The sequence below is a fragment of the Staurois parvus genome, unplaced genomic scaffold (assembly GCF_062004578.1).
Source record: "Staurois parvus isolate SC_StPar_1 unplaced genomic scaffold, SC_StPar_1.0 ptg000232l, whole genome shotgun sequence".
Classification (NCBI taxonomy): Eukaryota; Metazoa; Chordata; class Amphibia; order Anura; family Ranidae; genus Staurois; species Staurois parvus.
The window spans coordinates 6,738,744-6,763,521 of record NW_028318028.1 but is presented as its reverse complement, the minus strand read 5'-3'; the positions used below and the strand labels follow the sequence as shown (position 1 = coordinate 6,763,521).

The 24,778-nt window shown below is 42.1% G+C and overlaps 1 protein-coding gene across 5 annotated transcripts; it reads left to right on the top strand.

Annotated features, from left to right (window-relative positions):
* Positions 1–50: 50 nt before the first annotated feature.
* LOC149460309 (uncharacterized) lies at positions 51–24,745 on the top strand. Of its 5 annotated transcripts, none has more exons than XM_089679838.1 (9): positions 51–257; positions 2,769–2,913; positions 5,655–5,849; positions 6,020–6,128; positions 8,318–8,395; positions 13,105–13,203; positions 18,701–18,898; positions 19,592–19,717; positions 23,433–24,745. In XM_089679838.1, the coding sequence occupies exons 2-9, from the start codon at positions 2,836–2,838 to the stop codon at positions 24,164–24,166; spliced, it is 1,617 nt and encodes a 538-aa protein (XP_089535964.1). In that variant the 5' UTR covers positions 51–257; positions 2,769–2,835; the 3' UTR covers positions 24,167–24,745. The 5 variants fall into 5 exon arrangements, with proteins under 5 accessions (XP_089535964.1, XP_089535963.1, XP_089535967.1 ...); XM_089679837.1 differs by having other exon boundaries at positions 52–257; positions 23,430–24,745; XM_089679841.1 differs by lacking the exon at positions 2,769–2,913 and having other exon boundaries at positions 53–257; positions 23,430–24,745.
* The last annotated feature ends 33 nt before the right edge of the window (positions 24,746–24,778 follow it).

Here is a 24,778-nt window from a genome sequence, read left to right as displayed (position 1 = left end):
CTCTGGGGCTGATGGGAGTTATAGTCCCAGGATCTCCTCCCTGCAAAGCCAAGCTATCCCAGCATGCCCTGCAATCCATTCGGTGACCAACCTCCAATCAGAGCTGGGACTTTACATTGAGCTGTCTGGACTTGTAGCCAGTAAGAGGTTTCTGCTTTGCAAGAACTACAAGTCCCACAATGCCTTTGGGAAGCTGTAGAGGTGAACCAATGAGGGCTGAGAGTCAGCAGCCCCGCCCACTCACATGGTAGAAGCAGGTAAGATCTTTGTTGGGATAAAAGTTGTGTGAGTGCTGTGTGTGTGTAGATGTGATCTGTCCATGTGTGCTGGGAATGGGGGGGATGGATTGATGGCTGAACTCCATGTCCTCCTGGATTCCCCTTTCTCATGTCATAGGATGGCTTGGATGTGGAGATAGGAAGTCTTACTTTGTGTCTACTTTTCTCTGCAGATTTCCTGAGTACATCCCGGAGGAAATTCCCTTTTCTTGTCTTCCATAAGCCTCCTATATCCTATCAGTGGAGGACACAGCCCCCCGCCCTGCCCCCCTCTCCTAAATGCTGCATTTCAACAGCCATGACCTATTATGCAGCTCATGTCACTGTCCATATGAGGCTCCATGTCCTTCCCTGTCCTGTATACTGGGGGGTCCTGGGGGTCTGTCCCATCAAGGACATAGTCTGGAGGGGTTGGTATGGTTCTCCTCTCCACTACAAAGACATACTGGGGGGGTCATTGTCCCCTATCTCTGATGATCACCTGTGGGGGGGGGGGGTTGTATGTCTGTAGAGGAGATGCGGAGATTGGATGGGGGGGGGGGACTGGTGTGAAAAATTGTGTTGGTGGCTCGTTCACATGGGCGTAAAAATGCTGCATTTAAATTCTTACAGCGTAACGTTTTGTACCATCTAAATGCAGAACTATAAGAATGCAGTCAGCACATCTATAGGAATCCATGCATCTACAAACGTGCGCTGCGTTTAGCAACGTACAGAAATAGTAGGACAGAGCTGCATCTGGCACTGTACATAGCCGCAGATTTGATGTTTGCATGCATAAAGTCTTAGAATGTAGGTATTTGTATGGAACCCCTCTCCACTACCATGACATACTGGGGGGTTCACTGTCCCCCATCTCTGCTGATCACCTCTGGGGGGGGGGTGTATGTCTGTAGAGGAGATGGAGATTGGATCGGGGGGGGGGGGAGACTGATCAAACTGGAAGTGTCCGTAGTGTCTGTATCTCTTCTATAGAGCCAGGGAGGGATGTCCCGGCACAAAGACATACTGGAGGATACCCACCTCCAATCTCAAATGATCACACAGCACATTGGTGTATGTATGTCAGTAGGAGAAACGTAGATTGGATTGGTGGCGGGGGGGGGGGGCTGATGTAAACAATTGTGTTCTCCATGGAAAATATCAGAGGACTAAGGCTTGTTCACATATATGCATTTAAACCCAACATTGGAGGAACCAAGGGTACCATACACACAGCTGAGTCTAAAAACAAAAATATGCCCTGAATTTAGGGACGTATTATAAAGGTAGGACAGAGCTACATGCAAGGACATATGGCCAGACATACCTGCGGATTTTACTATGTAAACGCATGGACGCATATGGCTTTAAGAGGTCTTAAGAGGAATCGTATGCGTCCAAATACAAGTACATTAGGCAAAAATTGTACGCAGGATCGTCCTTCAGCCGTGCCACCAATAACCGGTAGGAAGCACGCAAAAGGTATAAATAATGTCACACCAGGTCTAGAAGTGAATCTATTGGAGTTTAACCCTTTGATTGCTGATGACAGATTTCCCCCCCTACCCCGGTCTCTTTGGTGGTCAGTGATATTGGAGACATGTGGCCATCAAAGGGTTAAAGGGAGCTCAAAGCTGTGCAACCTTTTCTTCAAAGGTAAAGCTGAGTATATGTGGTTAAACAAAACAAAACAAAAAAAACAGGTTGGATGACAAAAAAAAACAAACAAACTCACACATCCCCTTATCCACATAAGTGATGAGGATGAAGGGATCCTGCCTTCTGCAGTATTGTATTCTGACAACTGGGATTCCCCCTTCCCTGTCAGAATACACTGATCAGTGCTGCAGTCATTGGTTTTTAAGTATCTCTAACCACCTCAAAAACAGTAAATCTATTTAATTTTACTAGTTCTTAGATGTGAGGTGCATTAGTTGTTCTAATTCAGGCTTTTCCCTGATATTTTCACCTGGTGATCCTGCCAGTAACACAGTCCTTGTCTTGGAGTGACAACACTTCCAGCACTGTTTTCATGGAGGAGCAGAGCAGCATTGTCACCCTGGACTGCTCCTCTGCTTTGGACTACAAACACCTCCCCTTCTCCTCATCCCCATTACTAGTGAGGATGTGTTCTGTAGTTCACATAAGATGACTGAAAAATGTTAAAACATGAGATTTCAGTTCTGTGTACAGAAATTTTGAATATGGGAATTTTGGAAGGATAAACAGATATGATTCTGTAATTGCAGAAAATTGAATTAGCCTGGAAAAAAAAGAAAACTAATGCAGTCACTACATCTAAAGACTGGTAAGCAGCAAGATATTAATTTTTTGCTGTTGAGTTTAGATATCCTTACATAATGGAAGTAGCTGTCAAGAGACGACTTGCACCTGATTTAATACAGCATGTGACCAAAGCAGTCAAAGTCTACAGATGGGTACAGAGACCATTTTGTGAGTAAATTTTGGAGGAAAGACACTAGGTAACTGTCTTCTGCCTCTTTTTAGGGTGCTATGAAGTTGTGAGACATACGCCTTGCTTGTCCAGAGGGAGAACTTGTTAAGGTGATCTAATATGGTGAAGCAGAGAGAACAGCTGTCAGAAGTCATATTAAATCATGCCCTGGAGATCATCTGTTTGTTGACTGTGGAGGTAAGGAGGGTTGGCTGAAGGAGTAACCTAAATGAAAATCAGAAAATGAAATAGACGTTCCCTTTAAGGACAATATATCGGATGCAAATAGAAAAACAGGATTTTTTTGTGTATAAATGGGACTTAAGCTGCATTCACACTTCAGCGTATTGTAACTCGAAGCTCCGAAAAAGCTCAAACTTAAAAAATAAATTGTTCTCTATGGTGCCTGTTCACACCATAAACCTCCATTGCTAATAGAGTGTCTGAACGGATCAATATCTTTGATCAGATCAGCACTTTACCAGCGTTCACATTAGTATAGTATCCCCAAAAACGCAGTGTTAGCGGGATCAGCCCTGGCACCTGCCAGCACCTGCGTTTAGCCCCTGCGCTTCCCCCCCCCTTCTCCCCCAGCAAGTGCAGTGTCAGTAGGTCACTGTCACTTGATACATTGCACTGTTGGCAGAATCAGGCCTGATCTCTGTTAGCACTTACTGGTAAATTTTGATGACTCTCATATGCAGCAGAGTGCCAGTACTAGTGCCGCTTTACCTTTTGGTGAACTGGCGAGCACCAGTGGCCTAGTACATCCTGGTTTTTCATATACCAGCACTGCAGTATCACTTGGTGACGTGGCGAGTCCCAAAAGTGTAGTACAAGCTTGTGCGGTGGCGAGCACAAGTATTGTCCCGTAATCTAAAACAATTCGCACACAGGCCCGTAGAGCCCCTAGTGTCCTTCTGGATGTGCTTACAAATACCGATTGGCAGCCCATAAATTCTGCAGCACCCGTACTTCCCCCATTCACTGCCCAATCTGGAATTCAGGTGGAAACAGCACTACTCCCCTTGATTTTTGGAGCTGTTTTTCATGGAAGATGTGTATGCATTGATTGTGGATCAAAGCAATTTATATGCACAACAATTTATCGCCGCCAACCCAAATTCAAACCTTGCCAGACCATTCGCATGGAAACCCATTACGGTTTCCGAATTTATAGTTTTTTTGGGCCTAACCCTCAACATAGGCATTACTAAAAGAAATGAATTGCGGTTGTATTGGTCCGCAGACCCCATTCATCATATGCCGTGTTCTCTCCTGCCATGGCCAGGCATAGATATGAGCGCATAATGTGTTTTATGCATTTCAATGACAATACACTCTGTCGTCCTCGAGGTGACCCTGAATTTGATTGGCACCACAAAATTCGGCCCCTCGTAAATCACCTTAACTAAAAATTTGCAGATGTCTATACTCCTCAGCAAAAAATCTGCATTGATGAGTCCCTCATTCATTTTTCTGGCTGCCTTGCATTCAAACAATTTCTCCCCTGTAAGCGTGCCAGATATGGGGTCAAGATGTAGAAGACCTGTGAGAGGGCAATAGGCTATACTTATAAGTTTAGGATTTGCGAGGGAAATATAGTCACGTGGAGCCCCACCGGATGCCCAGACTACATGGGGAGCAGTGGCAAGATAGTTTGGGACTTGGTGTCATCCTTTTTCTATATGGGGTACCACTTATACGTGGACAATGTTTATTCAAGTGTGCCACTATTTAAACAGTTGTACAATCTTGGAATTGGTGCTTGTGGCACTGTGCGACCTAATGTGTGCCCACCATTAGAAGTGGGTGGATGCCGAAGTAGCAGAATGTATTTTGGGGTGTAATTCCACATATACCCATGGCTTGTGTGAGAAATCTATAATTCAAATGACAACTTTGTGTAAAAAAAAACAAAAACAAAATGTTTTTGTCATTTTCCAAAAACTTGTGGAAAAAAATAAATCTTCCATGGACTCAATATGCCTTTCAGCACATAGCTTAGGGTGTCTACTTTCTGAAAAGGGGTGATTTGAGGGTGTTTGTACTATCCTGGTATTTTAGCGCCTCAAGAAATGTGATGGGCAGTCAGAAAGTAAAAGCTGTGTAAATTCCATTATCTATACCATAGTTTGTAGACGCTATAACTTTCACAAAAAGCAATAAATATACACTTATTGGGATTTTTTTAACCAAAAACATGTAGCAGAATACATTTTGGCCTAAATTTATGATGAAATTTTGAGTTTTTTGGATATTTTTTGACAGAAGTGAGAAAATATTGTTTTTTTTTTTCAAAATGTTTTTTTTTCCAAAATTTTTTTGTTTATAGCGCCAAAAATAAAAAGTGCACAGGTGATCAAATGCCACCAAAAGAAAGCTCTATTTCTGTGGAAAAAAAGAGATGTAAATTTCTTTTATGTACCATATTGTATGACCGCGCAATTGTCCGTTAAACTAGCGCAGTGCTGTATAGCAAAAAATGGCGTAAATTGCAGTATCTATACCATAGTTTGTAGATGCTATAACTTTCGCACAAAGCAATCAATATACACTTATTGGGATTTTTTGGGATCTGGAGCAGAATACATTTTGGCCTAAATTTATGACTGACTTTGAGTTTACTATATATTTTTTATAGCCAAAAGTAAAAAATATTGTTTTTCTTGAAAATTGTATGTCTTTTTTTTGTTTATAGCTCAAAAAATAAAGAGGTCTGGTCATTAAGGGGGTAAATCCTCTGGAGAGCAAGTGGTTAAGGAATAGTATATCCACAGATACAATGATGGGGAGGACCCGGAAGGATGAATGTACCAAGTGAATGCCTTCCAGGGATCTGCACTGGCTTACATGTTTACCTGCTCTTTGGCAGAGGGTTTGCAGAATATATTATTTGGTTGTAACTGAAGTTACTTTCACTTCCTCTCTCTCTGCAGGATTTTATTATTGTGAAGAGACCTGATGGGACCCGATGTTCATTCGGCATTTGTGCCACAGAGGTCAGAAGCAATGTGTGTGACTCCACTTCAGGATGTCCAGAGCTCTCCTTTACTCTCCTGGGAATGGAGGACAAGACTCAGAAGATGATTGTGGAGGTGGCCAACAAAATTGCCCGTCTGTTGACTAGGGAGGTAGGAAATTCATAGATTACCTTTTTTTTTTTTTTTGATAAGTAACCAATACAATTTGGGGGTTTTGCCTCTTACACGTTGCTAGCAGTTACCAGACCATTTTTCTTCTTCTACTCTTCCAAAGTTGTCTTATCCTATATAAAATGTTTTGTGCTCCCCTTTTATTTCAGGTGCCTTTAAAGTGTGAGGAGGTCGCTGTTTATTTCTCCAAGGATGAAGGGGAATATCTTGAAGGACACAGGGAGCGATCTAAGAACAACCAGGACACTTGTACTCTTGGTGAGAAAATTCATAAGTCTAACTTCAAAAATCTCAAGGAAAGATGTACAGCGTCTTTTGTAGTCTATTATCAGGCAAGCTGCATGGATTGACCTCTTTGTCTTTTTTCCTCCTGAAAAAGTAGCAGTTCACGTCTCATGCCTAGGAACTCCTTGAGTCTCATACAGTGGATATAAAAAGTCTACACACCCCTGTTAAAATGTCAGGTTTCTGTGATGTAAAAAAATGAGACAAAGCTAAATCATTTCAGACCTTTTTCTACCTTCAAATGTTTTTTTGCTAAATTTAGCCATGCTTGGTTGTTTTTCTTCGTAAGAAAAAGCTTCCATCTTGTCACTCTACCCCATAGCCCAGACATATGAAGAATACAGGAGATTGTTGTCACATGTACCACACACCCAATACTTGCCAGATATTCCTGCAGCTCCTTTAATGTTGCTCTTGGCCTGTTGGCACACTCCCAGACCAGTTTTCTTCTTGTCTTTTCATCAATTTTGGAGGGACGTCCACTTCTTGGTAATGTCACTGTTGCACCATGTTTTCTCCACTTGATGATGACTGTCTTCACTGTGTTCCATGGTATGTCTAATGCCTTGGAAATTCTTTTGTACCCTTTTCCTGACTGATACCTTTTAACAATGAGATCCCTCTGGTACTTTGGAAGCTCTCTGCAGACCATGGCTTTTGCTGTAGGATGCGACTAAGAAAATGTCAAGAAAGACAGCTGAACTTTATTTGGGATTAATCAGAGCCACTTTAAATGATGGCAGGTGCGTACTGACTCCTATTTAACATGATTTTGAATGTGATTGCTTAATTTTGAACACAGCTACATCCCCAGTTATAGGAGGGTGTGCACACTTATGCAACTACATTATTTTAGTTTTATGTTTACTCCCCACTAAAAGATTTCAGTTTGTTTTTCAACTGAGTTGTACAGTTTATGCGTCACAAGGTGGAAAAAGTTCTGAAATGATTTATCTTTGTCTTATTTTCTTTACATCACAGAAACCTGACATTTTAACAGGGGTGTGCATACTTTTATATCCACTGTAGCTGCATATCTGTATTGCAAGGCATTTCTGTCTCTGTCAGTCTCAAAAGATTTGGAGTAAGATTGGGTAATGTCATTACTGTTCTGATCACTGTTCTTGCTGGAGAGGAAGTTGCATCTGAGGACCTGCAGTGGAAGCGGGGGTGAAGGGAGTGGAGGAGGAAACGGGGAGCGAGGCGCCAGTGGGTCTAGGGAGAGAAAGGAGGAGAGTATCTGGGAAGGGACAGGGGTGGAGGACAAGGGGAAGGGAGAGGAAAGTGAAGGAGAAAGGAAGAGATGGGGGGTGTCCAGTGCCCATAATAATACCTTACATACCGCACAATGCTCCTCCATTCTCTAGTGATGCCCTCACAAATACTCACATGTAGCAAAACAGATAAGGTGACTGTGACATAGCAATCCTATTTCTGATAGTAAATTGAGGTTTGCTCACTTGTGCCAAACAGACACATTCTTTTTGCTGCATCTCATCTGCTGTGTAGAACTTCTGCCTGGCCCACTGCTCCTCCTCCTTCCCTCACAGGCTCCTCAGCTGTGTCTTTACCTGAGATGGGAGAAGCGCAGAGCTGTAAACCCCCTCCATGCTTCACAGTTAGGCTGGCACCTTTTAACTCTTCTTTCCTCAGATGTAGAGGAGAAGAGAACAAGGGTGAACTTACAGCCAGGGGACGTGTATCTGTGGTAGCATAGACAGTATAGCTGCTTGACACTGTTCCTTCCCTGGGCTTGCTAACTTGGGGTGGCTGGAAAGTCTGAGGATGGGCTCTGTCTCTGCGAATAGACCATTGGCAACCCTGATCCTTAGTGTGAGTAGTGAGTTCAGAGTGGGCCCCTGAACCTCGGGGGGCCATGTGCTATGCACACATTATGGATATGCTACTAGATACTACTCAAAATCTTGCAAGCTGATATCTTATTGTGTTCTCTTTTTGTGCTGAGTGGTAAATTAGCATGCTTCTGAGTTCTCTCTCTGACCTACAGTACACCTCCGCCTTGGTTACAGTGAAGGGGATGCGGGGGTGTTCTGTACAGTAGCTGCAAACCCACTCCATGTTTTTTTGTTTTGTTTTTTGGAAAGTGGTGGAGGATGCTTATTGAAATCAGTTTAATGTGGAGTTTTCTTTTAATCTTTCAGAGCAGCAAAGTGGGGAGAAAAGTTACCCCATCAATCTCTGCATTAAGGAGGAGCTAGAAGAACCTCATCATTCCACTGGTAAGTATTCACTCAACGTTAATTAAAATAAAAGTGAAACATATCCCGCGCCTCTATCAATGAAAAATAATATAAATCAGTATATACTAGTTATATATTACACCTTAAACAATGTGTTAAAAGGGATTTCCTGCTAGCAATGTAATTGTGTTCCCACAACCAATATACATCAAAAAGAAAAAAATGGATTGCTGCGCCTCCCACTCATTTATCAATCCAACATACGTATCTATAGAGAGAAATTAAATATGCCACAAAGTGTTTTTACACAAAAAATAACTGATATTAACAGTGATTATATACATAAATATTATCAGTAAATGTCAATACATAAGCCATGAGTATCTTCTCTCATTTTCATATAGCATATCACTGCACTCCACCTCTTGTGATACTTCGCATCACTACCTTCCACCTTTTGTGATACTCCACAACAACATACGTGGCGATACCCGCCACCATTCACCACTCTGCTCACCTCCAAGATTGGACCCGTATAGTTACAGGTCTCAAACGCCTTTCCCCTTGTTTGGGGCTCCTTCCAATAACTCTTCCATTAATGCAGACTCAGATGTTTACTCATAAGATGTTCAGATGCGCACTTCATATGTACCCATACGTGGTGGTCTGGCCATCACTTACAAGTGAAGTAAAACACAGGCTCACATAAAGACAGAGGGACCACGGCTCCTGTGTCACTTCTGGTTTTGATTCCACTGACTCCCGGCACCGCTTAGACGCTTATCGCCACAGGAAAGGGTTGACATGTGGGACAATCAAAGGGTTAACTGTGTGCTGTATGTGTTTTATTGTGTAAGCACGCTGCTATGCAGAGCAATACAAAGCAGTGTGCAAGAGCTGACGGGAGAGATCTGTATTGTTTACATACAGACCTCTCCTCTATCACTGTTCCTTGGCAATCACCGGGTGCCAGCGGAGAATCTCCGGCTGGGACCCAGTGATTGACAGCTGTAGCCGCCAATGGTGGTGTGGGTAGGGCGCACGCGTGCCCCTTACCCAGAAATTAAAAACACATGATTTTGCGCAGCCCTGCCGCCCTGTAGCAGTTCTGCTATAGGGCAGTCGGGAAGCGGTTTATGTGTGCCTATACATCGGCACTAAATGTAGCAGTGTGTTATGTAAGCTAGCACCGCCGTGTCCCGGAATCAGCGTGCATTCCACCAACTAAGGCAGTGCCGTGACTCAAAATCAACAACCGGAAGTCCCGCCTCTAACGCGGTTTTGTCACTCTGATGTCATCAGGATGTGGCTTGTGGTGGAAATACTTGAGGAGATTGGAACTTTTACCACAAGACAAGGGTCCCTCCATCCCTACAGAGTTACCCACAAGCGCAGTTGACCTTTTTAACTAAAGAGATCATGTCTGTCTGCTGAGTTCATTAGTACTACCATACCACTGGGTGATACACGGACACTTTGTGGTGAAGGAGATATTAAACCTAGCAACTAAGGATCACAGAATTTTCACAGACTGATGTATTATGATGATTTATGGACATTAAGTTTATGGTTATTTTTATATATATATATATATATATATATATATATATATATATATATATATATATATATATATATATATATATATATGTCTATGCACACTGCGATTGCGTTATGGTGTTTTTAGCATATGAATTATTTGCAATTGGCACTTTATTTATATATGGGTTGTGTTAGATAGCGCCCCCTACAGAGTTTCTTTACACTTACATGGTGGTTAGTGATCACTTATAGGGTGGTAGCTTATTTACAATAATTCCTTTGGTGCAAGGTTTTCTTATATTATTTGTTTTCATTATATACCTTAATTTAGGAGTAGTGATGTCATCATGTTGTCTCTATGCTTCTCCATGCAATGCAGGCAGATCATGGTTGGTGGGAGGGGCTATAAATAACTTCCTGAAAACGTCACAGCACCCTCTGAGGAGAACCATCAGGACTGATGCAAGCAGTGGAAAGAATTATGCACATATCAAATATCCTTGATAGGTTGTGTTAGTCTGGAGAAGTGGACGTTCTTAGGCAGATTACATTTGCATGCAGACCTACATGTCATGCTGAGCATCCATGATTGAGAAAACTGTAATCCAGTGAATGAATGGTGTGAGCCAGGGATGGTAAAACTGGAAAGAAAAGTGCTAGCTGATACTGGATGCCCTCCAGCCAGGAAATTAGATGGGTTCTAGCTGATTTGCTGCAACTTCTATTGCACACTGAGAGAAGCTGACATCAGAGAAGTGAAATCAGATTAAGCAATCTCAGTATAAGAGAGGATCCTGTACAATTGAGGAAGACTGAAAGTAAGACTGGAGTTCAATTTAAATATACATTTAAAAGTGTGTTGTTATATCTGTTTGATAAGTGCAAATAAAAGTTCACGGACAAGTCTGATCATTGGAGGTGATCAGGCTGAGTTCCAAGAACTGACCACACTGTGCTCTCATGCCAAGTGTGGTCAGTTTTTAATAGGAAAGCAGAGGGACTGGCAAGAACATCAGGGATTTCACACAAAGGAAGCAATACAAAGAGAACAGGATACTTTTTCTACAAGTACATGGTACAGCAGGCACATATCAGGAGTATGCAATGTTGGGTTTACATATTTAACTGTGGGTTATAAGCAGCTACTATCAGGTGATTAGGCACTGGCAAAGAAAGAAGCTGCAGGCACTGCCCCTATTTATCTCTTCTGACTCTCAGCAAACCTCAGTTTTGTAGCATCCAATAGGGATGTCAAGGTACAGAGGGAAGTCTGTATGCCATTTATGTGCAAGTGCAGGAAACACCATGTGTACGCAGATGGGCTGGGAAACCTCGGTCGAGACCCAAAGCCGTGTGAAGCATCTGTGCAGGGGCAAGAAGCACAAATAAATAGCATTTGTTTAAAAATAAATCAATAAAGTCCAACAGTAAGTGAGGGATGGGGTAGGAGGTAGGGCAGCATGACCAGACCTTTAATGTGAAGGTCTACTGTAACTGAGTGAGCAGCAAGTGGTGTTTGTAACGGAAAGGCCAGGGCTAAGATTTGCCCCTTGATGGTGCTCAATGCCAGATGTTGATCCTGAACAGATTGAAGGAAGGACCGTATCCCTATTTCATAGAGTAGAAGTTCTTAGCATTGCACCATACATAGAAAACCTATGTATAATGGTAGATTTTGCAAGACTTCAAATTCCTAGCCTGGGCTTCAATAGAGAAGCCCTTAAAGCCAGGGACCAAGAAGCAGGATGGTGGACTGGCCCCTGGGACAGAAGGTTCAAATGATCTGGAAGGGCCCATGGAATGTCTGCTAGAAGTCTTGATTACCATGTCCTCCTTGGCCACTTCGATGCCCTCTCTCTCAATCCTTTTGAGTGGAAAAGTAAGAATATGTAGTGGGGGGAAAGGAATAGATCAGGCTGAAGTGATAAAACTGAATCACCAGAGTGTCCACTGTGAAGGTCCAAGGATCCTTGGACCTGGCAACAAATTTTCTAGTTTGTTGTTGACCCTGGGCTGCAGATGTCAGGTGTCCACTACTTTGTAAATAGGGCTTGGAACACCCACTAGATGGAGATTATTCCCTGAATCCAGACATTGAGGAAGTTGCTTGCCAATTGTCCATGTCTGCTATGATGATGAGGATGAAGGTCAGGGCATGAACGTGTAGTTTTGCCCAAGCTAGAATGAGGTCCACTTCTGTTAGCTAAATCGACACTGGTGCCCCTTGATGGTTGATATTGGCCACTACAGTTGCATTGTCAAACTGGACTCTGGTTTCCTCCAACGCCCAAGTACCCTGAGAGGACTCCCCAGCCTGAGAAGCTGGCATCTTTTGTTAGAACTACCCACTTCATTTGGTGAAAAAAAAAGCTTTTCCTGACTCAAATTTAAAAGAGGCCAACATGCACCCAATGCTGCAATAGACTCAATGACTCCATGGTTGCCACAGTCTGCCACACTCTACTCTTTAATGCTGTGACAGATCGTAAAAGTGCTGTGCCCTTTGCTCCCCTATATCCTTAAGGGTTTAAAACAGCAGCACACCTGGGATCAGTTTAAAGGGCAAGGCAATTATTTACTATGCCAGTGGTATGGCCCCAAACCAGGAATCGGGATGCTGGGGAAAAGCTCCATCCAGATCTTCTCCCTCCCTGGTTAGCATACTCGAGAAGGGGCCTTCAGGGTCAGGGCTCAAAACCAGTGGGTGGACTACGGCTCTCAACATGTATAGCACCACAACAGCTAACTCAATGTATTACACCATGTACTAAGGATGATGTCTAATTCTGGATCCAGCAGCATCATAGACTGGCCCCCCATCCTCTTCCTGGTGGGTTCCAGGTACAGTTCCCCAAGGCTCAGCCTGGAAATCAACTGAAAAGCTGCAATGAGGGCAGTCATAGTGTCTTTGATGCAGCTAAAGCGTGATAAAGAAATCTGGGAAAAGAGCAATAGACCAAAAGATAATGGTTTGCTTCTCTTATTAGGGAGAAGACATCCATCACCTAAGGAAACTAGCAAAAACTGAGGCATTCTGGAGTGGGAGGGGTTGTAGAGGAAATGTCCCTGTAGCTTTATTTTTGCCAGTGTCCAATCACCTGAAGGTAGTTGCATATAACCCATGGTTAAGACTGAAGATGCTGTTTCCTCTGCTGTACGATTAAAAAATACATTATAATGTAGAGTTTTTGTTTAATCTATTTTAGAACAGCCAACAGACCCAGTGCAGCAAAGTACGGAAGAAATGTACCCCATTAAATGTTGCATTAAGGAGGAGCCAGATGAAGAACCTTATCATTCCACTGGCAAGTATTCATGTTGAAGTTTAACAAGAATAAAGTTCAGCAGTGTGCATGGCTTTGTGATTGGTGACTTGTTGGATTGCCTTTCCTTGGATCCTGGTTTCAATTTAGACCAAGTGGCTGCATATACCCATCTAGTATGTTCCTTCTATATTTTTATTGGTTTGCTCCAGCTGTTTCTGCTTCATCCTGCAGCCTAAAAATACACTGGAGTTTTCTCCTTAAAGTGGAACGTCACCCAAAAGGGGAAGTTCCGCTTACCTGCATTCCCACCACACTGTCACATTTGGCACTTTATGGGGGGGGGGGGGGGAGTGGTTACCTGGCTTTGACAGGTACCTTCTTCTACTTTTAGTCAGATACGTCAGGGTGATCTGAGCTGGAAGTTAAGCCCCCCCTCCTTCCTCCGCAGCCTTCTGGGACACTTCACATGTCCCAGAAGACGGTTAACCATTCACAAAGCATGGCAGGAAACCGGCTTTGAAGCCAAAAGGCTTCACTCCTGGTTTCCCTTACTTAAGATGCCAACCCCTGCACTCGAAGCCAATTGAAGAATTGGCTCAGGTGAGGACATCGCTGGATCCCTGAACAGGTAAGTGTCCTTATATTAAAAGTCAGCTGCCGCTGACTTTTAATTTTTTGGGGGGAGCCTTGAGCTCCGCTTTAACTGGTTTTACTGCATTGACATCTGTAAGCACCTCTGATCCTTATCTAAAGCCAAAACTATATTTTTTTTTTTTGGATAGAGCATGGAAGGCTTTTAGTTTTTTTAATTTCCAATGTTTTATATTAATGTCTTTCAAAGAGTTGGTGCAAACCGTTGCATAAACAAATTCATGGAATATTTCAAAGAAAAAAGGTTTAAATAAACATTCTTAGTGTTCACAAATATCAACATTCAGGCTTCATGCATAGATTTCACAGGCAATCTGCATTGTGTACATCCTGTTTAGCTTTTGTAAGGGTGTGATTTTTTTTTTTATTATTAAATTGAAGAGACAGGCTTGGAACCCTAGCATTAAGTAAGTGTGTCTGTGTTATTTAGATATTTTACAGGTACTTGTACAGCGCCATCAAATTACACAGCGCTAATTGTACATTCACATCAATCCCTAACCCTCAAGGAGCATACAATCTAAAGTCCCTAACTCATATTCTTACATACTAGGGCCAATTAATATAAATAAATATACTGTGAGTGTGTATATGTATATGTATGTGTATGTATGTATGTATATATATATATATATATATAACAAAAAGCATTAACGTTTATTGGTCCTTATGTTTGGGCAGCACAGTGGCTAAATGGTTAGCACTTCCACCTGGCAGTACTAGGGTTTGAATCCTAACCACGGCACCACCTGCCTGGAGTTTGCATGTTCTTCCTGTGACTGCGTGGGTTTCCTCCCACACTCCAAAGACATGCTGGTAGGTTAATTGGCTCCTGTCCAAAACTGGCCCTAGTGTGTATATGTATGAATGTAAGTTAGGGACTTTAGATTGTAGGCCTCTTAAGGGTTAGGGACTGATGTGAATGTACAATATATATATGTAAAGCACTGCGTAAATTGGCGGCGCTATATAAGTACCTGAAATAAATAAATGTCAATGTCCTGAGTTTCCTATGTTGAATGGGAGTTGTGATAGTAATTTGTCTCATAGTTAGCTAACTTCTTTCCTCCTATTCTACATAGATGGCGGACGGGAAGCAGCGCCGATGTGGGCTAACGTTCCTGTACATCAACCCGCGTCAGTGGCTCCTGCGCAGCTTACAGAGCATGCACCCTGGAGCCCGGTGATTGGTGTGTTGCCTGGATATTATCGCTGTGTTCGGGCAATCACGTGATGTTTTACCATGTGACTGCTGTGACCAATCACAGCACTCACATAGTAAACGATGACACTGAAAGTAAAGATCACTTCTCTCTACTCTCAGAGTGAGAGCAGAGAGAAGCGATCCTGCAGTGTGTGAGTGTACAGAGGCCTGTCAGGCTGCTTGTATGCTCACACACTGCAGTGCCAGCCACCCCACTGCCCCAGTTTACTGCCCCTGCATCCCTGATCACTGCCCCACAATACCAATAATAAATAATGCAGGGAGGCCCTATCACCTGTCCTAGTGCGCACAAAACCCCATACACCATACCAATGTCCTGATTACTGCCGTATACCATTACAGCACCCTGATCACCTCCATACACCATACCAGCGCCCTGATCACCTCCATACACTGTAACAGCACCCTGATCAACACCATACACCTTACCATTGCCCTGATCATTACCATACCAGCATCCTGATCACCGCCATACCCCATACCAGGATCCTGATCACCACCATAACCCATACCAGGATCCTGATCACCACCATACCCCATACCAGCATCCTGATCACCACCATACCCTATACCAGCATCCTGATCACCCTGTATGTCATAACAGGGTCCTGATCATCACCATACCCCATACCACCATCCTGATCACCACCATACCCTATACCAGCATCCTGATCACCCTATATGTCATAACAGGGTCCTGATCATCACCATACCCCATACCAGCGTCCTGATCATTGCCATATCACATACCATAACCCTGATCTCCACCATCCCCCAAACACCGCTTTCCTATCACTGTCATACCCCATACCAGCATTTTGATCACCGCCCATCGTACCCTATACCAACATCTTGATCACCCCCATACCCCATAACTGTGTCCTGGCTACTGCCATACCAGCGTCTTGAACACCACCATACCTCATGATAATGTCCTGATCACCACCATACCCCATACCAGTGTCCTGATCACTGGCATATGCCATACCAGCATTTGGCATTTTAGGTTCTCAACTGGTCAATTTTCAGATATATATCCAATAGTTTATAGATTCTATAGCTTTCACACAGACTAAATAATATAAATTGTTTTTGGTTATTTCTACCCCAAAAATGTAGCAGGATACATTTTGGCCTACATTTATGAAGAAAAATTATCTATTTGCAAAATTTTATAACAAAAAAGCAAAAGAAAGCTCTATGTCTCAAAAAAAGGATAAAAATGTCATATGGGTACAGTGTTGCATGACTGAGTAATTGTCACTCAAAGTGTGATAGTGCTGAAGGCTGAAAATTGGCCTGGACTGGAAGAGAGTGAAAGTGTCCGGACTTGAAGTGGTTAAATGCAGGTAGTGATTTACTTTCTCTGAGGCTTATCTTAATGTAGGTGTATGGGTATGGGGTGGGTGTAGGTTGGAGTTAAAAACAGATTTGTTCAGATCAATGGAAATCATTTGGAGAAAGAGGGGAACAAAGAAGAACCCCTGTCAGGCGATTTATTTATGTCTGTGTCCCCACTGGAGAGGTTCACCCATTCACCTGTTTGCCCTGATGACCAATGTTACCAGGTAGATGAAGATGGGAATTCCACACATTTACTGTTGTCACTAGTAGCACAGGAGGTGAGGGGGAATTTTTTAGTGGGGGTACCTGTTCTAGTCAACTATTAATAGGGGGATTTCCCAACTGTTGGAGAAATTTCTTCTTACTTTCTGTTTTGTATCCCAGGAAAGAAGTAATGTGCCACAGACAGCAGAAAAGGGAAATACTTGGCAGGGTTTATAACCATACCTAATCTGTCTACTTCAAAATAGTTCTGAACCCAGTTGCTAAAACATCATCTTCTTTATCATGTAGACAGTAATTTCAAAAGTTTTTTTCAATCGTTTAAATCTGTAGCTTTCAGCTAAATAATACATGAGCATCCTGCCATAAAAGTCACTTTCTGTTATAGGGTGACTACTGTCTAATTGCTTCTTTGACGCATGCTCACAAGCAGCCATGTCAACACCATATACAGTGTTGTCACCCTCAGGAAGCTGGCTGACAGCAATGATGTCCAGTTGACGCAAGCACATGCATGTAGACAGGAAGTGACTAAAGGTGATCATCAGCACTGAGATACACCTCTGTAATTTATGGGGAACAAATTGCAATTTGTTGGGTTACATGATGTGCTTAACCTCCTCGGCGGTATGATTATTTCCGTTTTTTTGTGCTGAAAGCGGTACCATTTTTTTGCATGGAAATATGTAGTTTTTTTTATTGTAGGCTGTAATTTTTAGGAATAACTCACTGAAATCTGTCTGAACAAGAGTCTAGTAAACATCCCGGGTAGGATAAAGTTTGAAACACGAAATCATAAATTATAATTTAATAAATAATCATAAAAAATAATAATAATAAATTTAATTCAATAATATAATCAAACCAAAAACACTGAAATTTGAAATATAGCGGCAAATTCGCACATCGCTGAGCAAAGTCGCAAAATCGTTTTCAGTGTCTGATGACGAATTTCCCCACGAATCATTATCACTCAATTCTGCAGGTGGTTCTGATTTACTATCGCTGTTCTCTAGCTGGTCTTAAACCGCTTTTGACGTAAAGGGACGCTTTTTGGACGCCATGGACTTTTCTAAGTTTCCAGGCAGAAAGAACAGTCAAAATGCAGGCAGGGCACAGGACAAAACACTCGGGACAAAATGTATGTGAAATGCATTGAAACAGCAATGTTTTACTATGTAATAGTCATTTTAAAAAAAAATTCAAATTTGCCGCCGATTCCGGCGCCTGTACGTCCCGACGTCACAGGGACCGGAACACGGAAGCCGGATGCCGGCATCGGCCGGAGGAGATGGCCGGGGACGCTGCAGGGGACGCAACGTGGGAGCGAAGGACAAGGTAAGTGCTGCAGGGACTCCCTGAGCAACGCCGCATGGTAAGCCCGTTTTTGGTACTGACATTTTACCCCGAGCTACATTCGGGAATACCGCTAAGGAGGTTAAGCAAACTAAACCATCCCTCCCCTGTTCCTGACCTTAAAGATCTAACCACTAACTGGATAAGATAAACTTTTGAATGTGATGTTCAATCATTGCCAGTGCTATAAAGATGGATCATGCAAAAACATTTCATATTTTCAGGTAGACAATAAATTAAGAGCCTACAAGGAGGAAATGTACGAGAACTCTTATTGCTGATTTTGGCAGATGCATTTAAAGGTGTTGTCATCGTGATCCTACTTTGCTCGGTACTAGTCACTAAGCTGGAAAAAGCATAATTATATCTGGCATCAGGACATCTGAAATACACATTTTTGGTGGCTTGCTAAGTAGTGGAAGTAGGATAATGATGGCAGCCCAGAGTGTGCAAAATAGTAGTGGCCGCCACCGCGCATTTTCACCTTTATTGATCAGATATCCTTTGAAAAAAGCCTGTCCTAAACCTGAACAACTTAATCTCATGATGCCAACATTCTGTAGACCCAACAATGTAGGTAGTTCAGATATTATGGAAATCTTGTTGTATGTCCTACCAATATTTCGTTTTAGGATCTCCTTTTTTTTAAAAAAAAAAACAGTTTTGTCACATAGGATCTGTAGAGTTACTTGGTAATGGTGAACCATTTCTAAAGCTGAGAGGTGTATATTCTTTTAGATGGGACATCAGCTCTTTCATCTTCAGAATTTATTCCAAGAAGCCCAGAAAAAAAACGTCTCCTATCTACTGTAAATGTTCACATGCCTCTTATGGAAGCCCAAGCTACATCTGAATTTGAATTTATTTCCTCATTTGATATTAAACCTGAACCTGGTGGAGAGTCCTCAGATGACACTGAGGACAGTGAGGATGCAGGTAAGAAGTTACTTAAGTTACATGGATATCTTTACATCTGTCACCTCTGACTTTGGGAAAAGGAAAAGGCTACTGATGGAGCAGAACACTAATGGAGAACAGTCATTGTCTATGCTGTGATCCACTACTACACCCAGAAGACTGAGGACATACTATGAGTGCAAGGTGTCATGAGGCCCTCCATCACAACAACCTACGTTTACCATGTATAGGTGCAGAGAGTGGGGTTGACGTCATCATGTCAGCACTTCTCTCTGCATCACTGAGGACCACTCACCCTGAAGTAAAGGTGAAGAGGATCAGCATCAAATGACCAGCTCAAAGACATTGGAAAAGAAGGGGGAAAGAGCCCAGATTTTGGCTTTAAAGTAAATTTGTTCCTTTGGCCATTCATGCAAAAGTGACAGGTTCTCCTAAAAACCATTCCTAACTACTGATACGAGTCTTCCCTGAGCTCCTCTACGGCTACCCGTTGGAGCCTTTAGTCAAAACCCCTGTATGCAAATTAAAGGGTATGCTTGTATGAATGCAGAAGGAATATTGGTTTAGGAGTTTCGGCAGGGACTAATGAACTCTCTATAAAAAGAGGGTATCTCTCTACAGACAGTCTGATTAACCCTTGTTGGAATTGTTGTAGTAAATAGAGACGAATTCTTTCTTCACATATTTAAAATCTGCACTTTTTCCCTCCAGAATCTCCCCAATTCGTTCCTTCTCCTGATCAGGAACATGTTTGCAATATTATCAATCACATCAAGGAGGAGCCAGAGGAAAGCCAAGATTTGTACATGTCTGTATCTGCGGACACAGTCAGTCCAGGTAAGCACATTGTTCACCTTGAGTTAAATGTGTGTCCAGGCATTTATTTATTTAATATAATTTGTGCATTGCTCAGTATTTCATTTTCTGTAATTGTTATGGGCCATTTATGCTATTGTATTACAATAATTCATGAAACACAGAGTAGTTCCATTAATTTTTATACTTCAATATGTTTATTGAAAAATTGGTATACAGTAGAATACAAAAATATAGCCGCAAATGCCACCTACATGGCGAAATGGAGTGCACAATCATATTCAAATGGAGTGCACAATCGTATTCATAGAACAGTTAAGCATATGAAAGAAAAACATTATTAGACATTGGTGATATGTAAAAAGAACATCTCAACCACGTAGCAAACTGCCCATTTATCAATGAACCCAGATAATGCAACAGAAATGCACCAAAAGTATACAAACAATTCAAGAAAAGAGAAAAAGGAATTAAGAAAGAAAACAAAAAAAAAAAAAAAGAGGGGGGGGAATACCAAAGGGGGAGAGGAGATAGGGAGGGTCAGCTGCAGTACTTTTAAGATATAGAAATATAACTGATCCACGATTGCCACGTCACCTCAAATCTAGAGACATCATTATTGACAATGCTTGTAAGTTTATCGTTTATCATTATCCAATTAAGTTTTTGTTTAACCCTATCTAGCGGGATCAGTGATTGTCTCCAACTTCTAGCTATGGTAATGCGTGCCGCCAATAAGAGGTATAAAATTAATTTAGTCAATTTTTTGTGAACGTCAGCGGGTAGGAAATTAAACAACGCCACTTCTGGAGATCTACGAATATTAAGTCCTGTTACCAAATAGATAAAATTAAACATTCGGATCCAGAACCTGTTCACTACCGGGCATTTCCACCAGTGATGGAACATAGTTCCCTCTTGTCCACAGCGTCCATTAATTTTTAATGGTACCCCAATGCACTAAAGCCCCTTTCACACAGACTGGATCTGTTTTGCTCAGCAGGGGATCTGTCCATGATCTGGCGTGTCGGCAGTCTATTTAAATAGGTAACGTAATGCATTGAAAAAGTCTAAATGGGCACTTATGTTTGCCTCTATTTAATGGCTGCACTTCTTACCTGTTGATCCTGACACCATTCCTTATTGTACTTTAATAACTTCCTGGAGAGGGTTGACTACACTACATGATTGTTGGTGTGTTTCCAGAAGTGTTGTCGTCCTCTCCCTACAGCATAGTTGTTACCCTGTAGGAAGCACTGATAATGTCTACCCTTGAGCAGCATTTATAGCTTTTCAAGGAAGGAAAAAGTTACATTCATTTGCCTATCAATACATGGTCTCACAGCTCCTGATTAAAGGCAGATTAGAGGCTGAGTGGCCATGTGACCACTTTGTTGAAAAAAACCCCCACATTTTCTCTTTGCCACTAGATAATTTTGAATTCTATTGAAGCCCCCGGCTCGTTTCTGGCATCTGTAAGAAGCCAAGAATGGAGCTGTGTATTGGACAAAATAGCTCCAGTTAATGAATATTGCAAAAAGTTCCAGTACAGCAAAGGCAGAGTCCACAGGAAATTACAAGCTATGTAGATCAAAAAGGAATTTTCTTGCACTTAATGGGCAGATCCAACAAAACTCTAAAAATGGTATGTTTACCAGACTAAAATGGAGAAAATAACAATTGACTTTAAAAGACATGTTATGCTTCCTCACTTGACTTATGCCAGTGTAGTGTATGGATAGCACACTAATTTCCATGTATTTAAGCAAAATTGTAATGAAAAAGGTTTTTGTGACAGAAGAGATGTTAGTTCCGCTCTAGTTACGTGCCTCACCTGTTCAGGACAAAGCACTAGCTTTACTCTACCACTTACTTTACCACTCCCAGACATACAGTGCATTCATAAAGTATTCTCTTCTCACGCTTTTCAATTTTGCTATGTTGCATGCTGATACTACAGTTGTTTAAATTGATTATTTTTCTCATTAATCAACATTCAGTACCCTATATTTTATATTTTTATCCTATATTTATATTTTTACCCTATATTTATCATTTTTTAAATGTTTGTAAATTTATTACGAAGAAAAAAAAAAGCTGAAATATCACATGTACTTAAGTATTCAGAGCTTTGAGTCTTTTTGGGTATGACGCAACAAGCTATGCACACCTGGATTGGGGGATTTTCTGCCATTCTTCTTTGCCAATCCTCTCAAGCTCAGTCAGGTTGGATGGGGACTGTCGGTGGACAGCCATTTTCAGGTCTCTCCAGAGATGTTCAATAGGGTTCAAGTCAGGGCTCTGGCTGAGCCACTCCAGGATTTTCACAGAGTTGTCGCTAAGCCACTCCTGTGATGTCTTGGCTGTGTACTTAGGATTGTTGTCATGTTGGACGGTGAACCTTTGGCCCAGTCTGAGGTCCTGAGCGCTTTGGAACTTTGCTCCAGCTATTTTTTGTCTCTGAGTTCGTTTCAGTTCATTTCAGCTCATGACATTTGCTCTGATACAATATGCATTGTCATCTGTGAGGCCTTTAATAGGGAGGTTTGTGCCTTTCCTATTTAATGGACTCCAGTCAAGGTATAGAAACATCTCAGCAACAATCAAGAGAAATGGGAGACACCTGAGCTAAATTTCAAGTGTTGTTGCAAAGTGTCTGAGTATTTATGCCAATGTGAAATTTCTGTTTTTTTCTTTTTCATACATTTGCAACCATTTCTAAAATTCTGTTTTCACTTTGACATTATGGGGTACTGAGCGTAGATTAATGAACAAAAACGTAATTCCGTAGTATCACGCTGCAACATGACAAAATTGAAGGAGGTCTGAATACTTTATGAATGCACAGTGCATTTATCTTTGCTTAGCTTATATGACTTTCTGCTCAGCATTGGGAGCTGAAGCAAATCCTCAGTACTCCTGGGTCTCTATGGCTAAGCTCAATAGAGGGTGAAATATGTCCCTTGGGTGATGTGACTTCTTTGAAATAGACATTTAGGTGGAGGATATCAGAGCATTATGAATATATCCTTGTGAAGTACTTTCTTTGTTGAGGTGATGATGGACCTTTACAGAGCCAGCACCCAGAAGTGGAGAGTGTGTTCTTCAGAATATGGAGGAACATATAGCCAGTAAGTGTCGTCACATAGGGAGGTCTGTGCAAGCTACAACTCCAGCGACTTATATAGCTTACCTTTGCTCCAAGGAAACTAACATGATGGGGTTGATTTACTAAAGGCAAATAGACTGTGCACTTTGCAAGTGCAGTTGCTCCAGAGCTTAGTAAATAAGGTAAAGCTTAACTTTGCAAAGAATACCCAACCCTGTGCAAGGAAAATAAAAAAAAAAACAGCATTTTTGCTTGCACCTGATTGGATAGTCAGCAGAGCTTCTGTTCATTTACTAAGGTCTGGAGCAACTGCTCTTGCAGAGTGCAACGTGTACAGTCTTTTTACCTATAGTTAATCAACCCCTATGTATCTGCAGAGGTATGCAGTAAACTGAATATTGCTTTGCCTTGCATGGGTAAGGCACAGGTTTACTTTAAGGCCTTGCAAAAGTAGGCAGAGTAGTTGGCTGGTGATATATACCACCTGTGCCCACGTAAAATTGAAATATCCATTTTCTGTGAGGTTGGCCTTTAACAATTATAACTGAATGGACGTTCAAAGTCTGTATGAAGTGCACCTTACTCTAGAGATTTTCATCTGTCACTCTTTTTTTTTTTTTCTAGCAGAATGTATGTACAAAGATGATGAGTATTTACCACCGAAAAGTAACAATAAAAGGTCCAGGACACACAAGTCAAGGTTGGGAAAGACCTCTTTTTCCTGCAAAGTATGTGGGAAAGTATTAGGAAGTAAGTGGACTCTTGAAAAACACCTGCAGATACATAATGGACAGCGTCCGTATCCATGTGATGAGTGTGAAAAAAGTTTCTCGTGTAAGAACCACTTGGACGCTCACAAGAGAACTCATACAGGGGAGCGACCCTTTCCCTGTAACCAGTGTGACCGGAGGTTCTTCAATCACCAGCATCTTGTCCTCCATCAGGTAGTCCACACTGGTGAAAAACCCTTCTCGTGCCCAGTGTGTGGGAAAGGCTTCACTCGGCAATCCAGCGTGGTCAAGCACGCAGGCATGCATGCAGAACAGAAGCCATTCGTGTGCAATGAGTGTGGCAAGAGTTACTGCCAATACGCAAGCCTGGTTGTCCACCAGCGGCAGCACTCTGGGGAGAAACCATTTGTCTGCAAGTACTGTGAGAAAGCTTTTCCATGTAAAGACACCATGTTGAAGCATCAAAGGGCTCACACGGGGGAAAAGCCTTTCCCATGTCCTCAGTGTAATAAATGTTTCATTGACAAATCCAGCCTGTCGAAGCACAAGCGTAAAGTTCATACCAAGGAGCCTAAATCGGCCAACAGGCTAGAGATGGAATCCGATCAACTTTTGACTGTGACTGTGTGATTGATTTAAAACATATAAAACTGGCAGCAGATATACTTAGTGTTTTTATTGGTTTCCCACATTTTTACAGGAAAGTCTGCCCAAAACTCATATTTGAGTCCATGGTGGACCAAGGTGGGTGAGGAAGGCAAACTGCCAGAGATACTTGTACATAACTGTACTATCTTCCTACACCTTCCTGATGTGGCCAAATGCTAGGCTGTTCTAACAGGTAAAGCCCCGAAATTTCTGTGTAGTGTTGGGGATTATCTAAGCTCCTGCCTGACATTTCTCTTGGCCAGTCCCTATGATTAGTAGTCCCTCTAGACAATAGGAATGTGCAGGATGTAGGAGTCGGCCAGCTTCAGCACTATAGGAAAGTCCCATAACTTTGCCTCTCAGAGTCGCCGGAGGTTCAGCTGTGACAAAAAGGCATAGAAGGTCACTTAAAATGTGCAGTTCATACCTACAGAAGTTTGTCCCTTCCCCCCACTCCCCTCCCCTCAGTGACAGCCTCTTTAAACCATAGATTCTTATTGGGAACTCTGTGTTGGTTAGTACAGAATCATTTTAATTCAATAAAAAATGTTTTAATAAAAACCGCGTGAATCTTGAAATCTGTATTGTTATAAG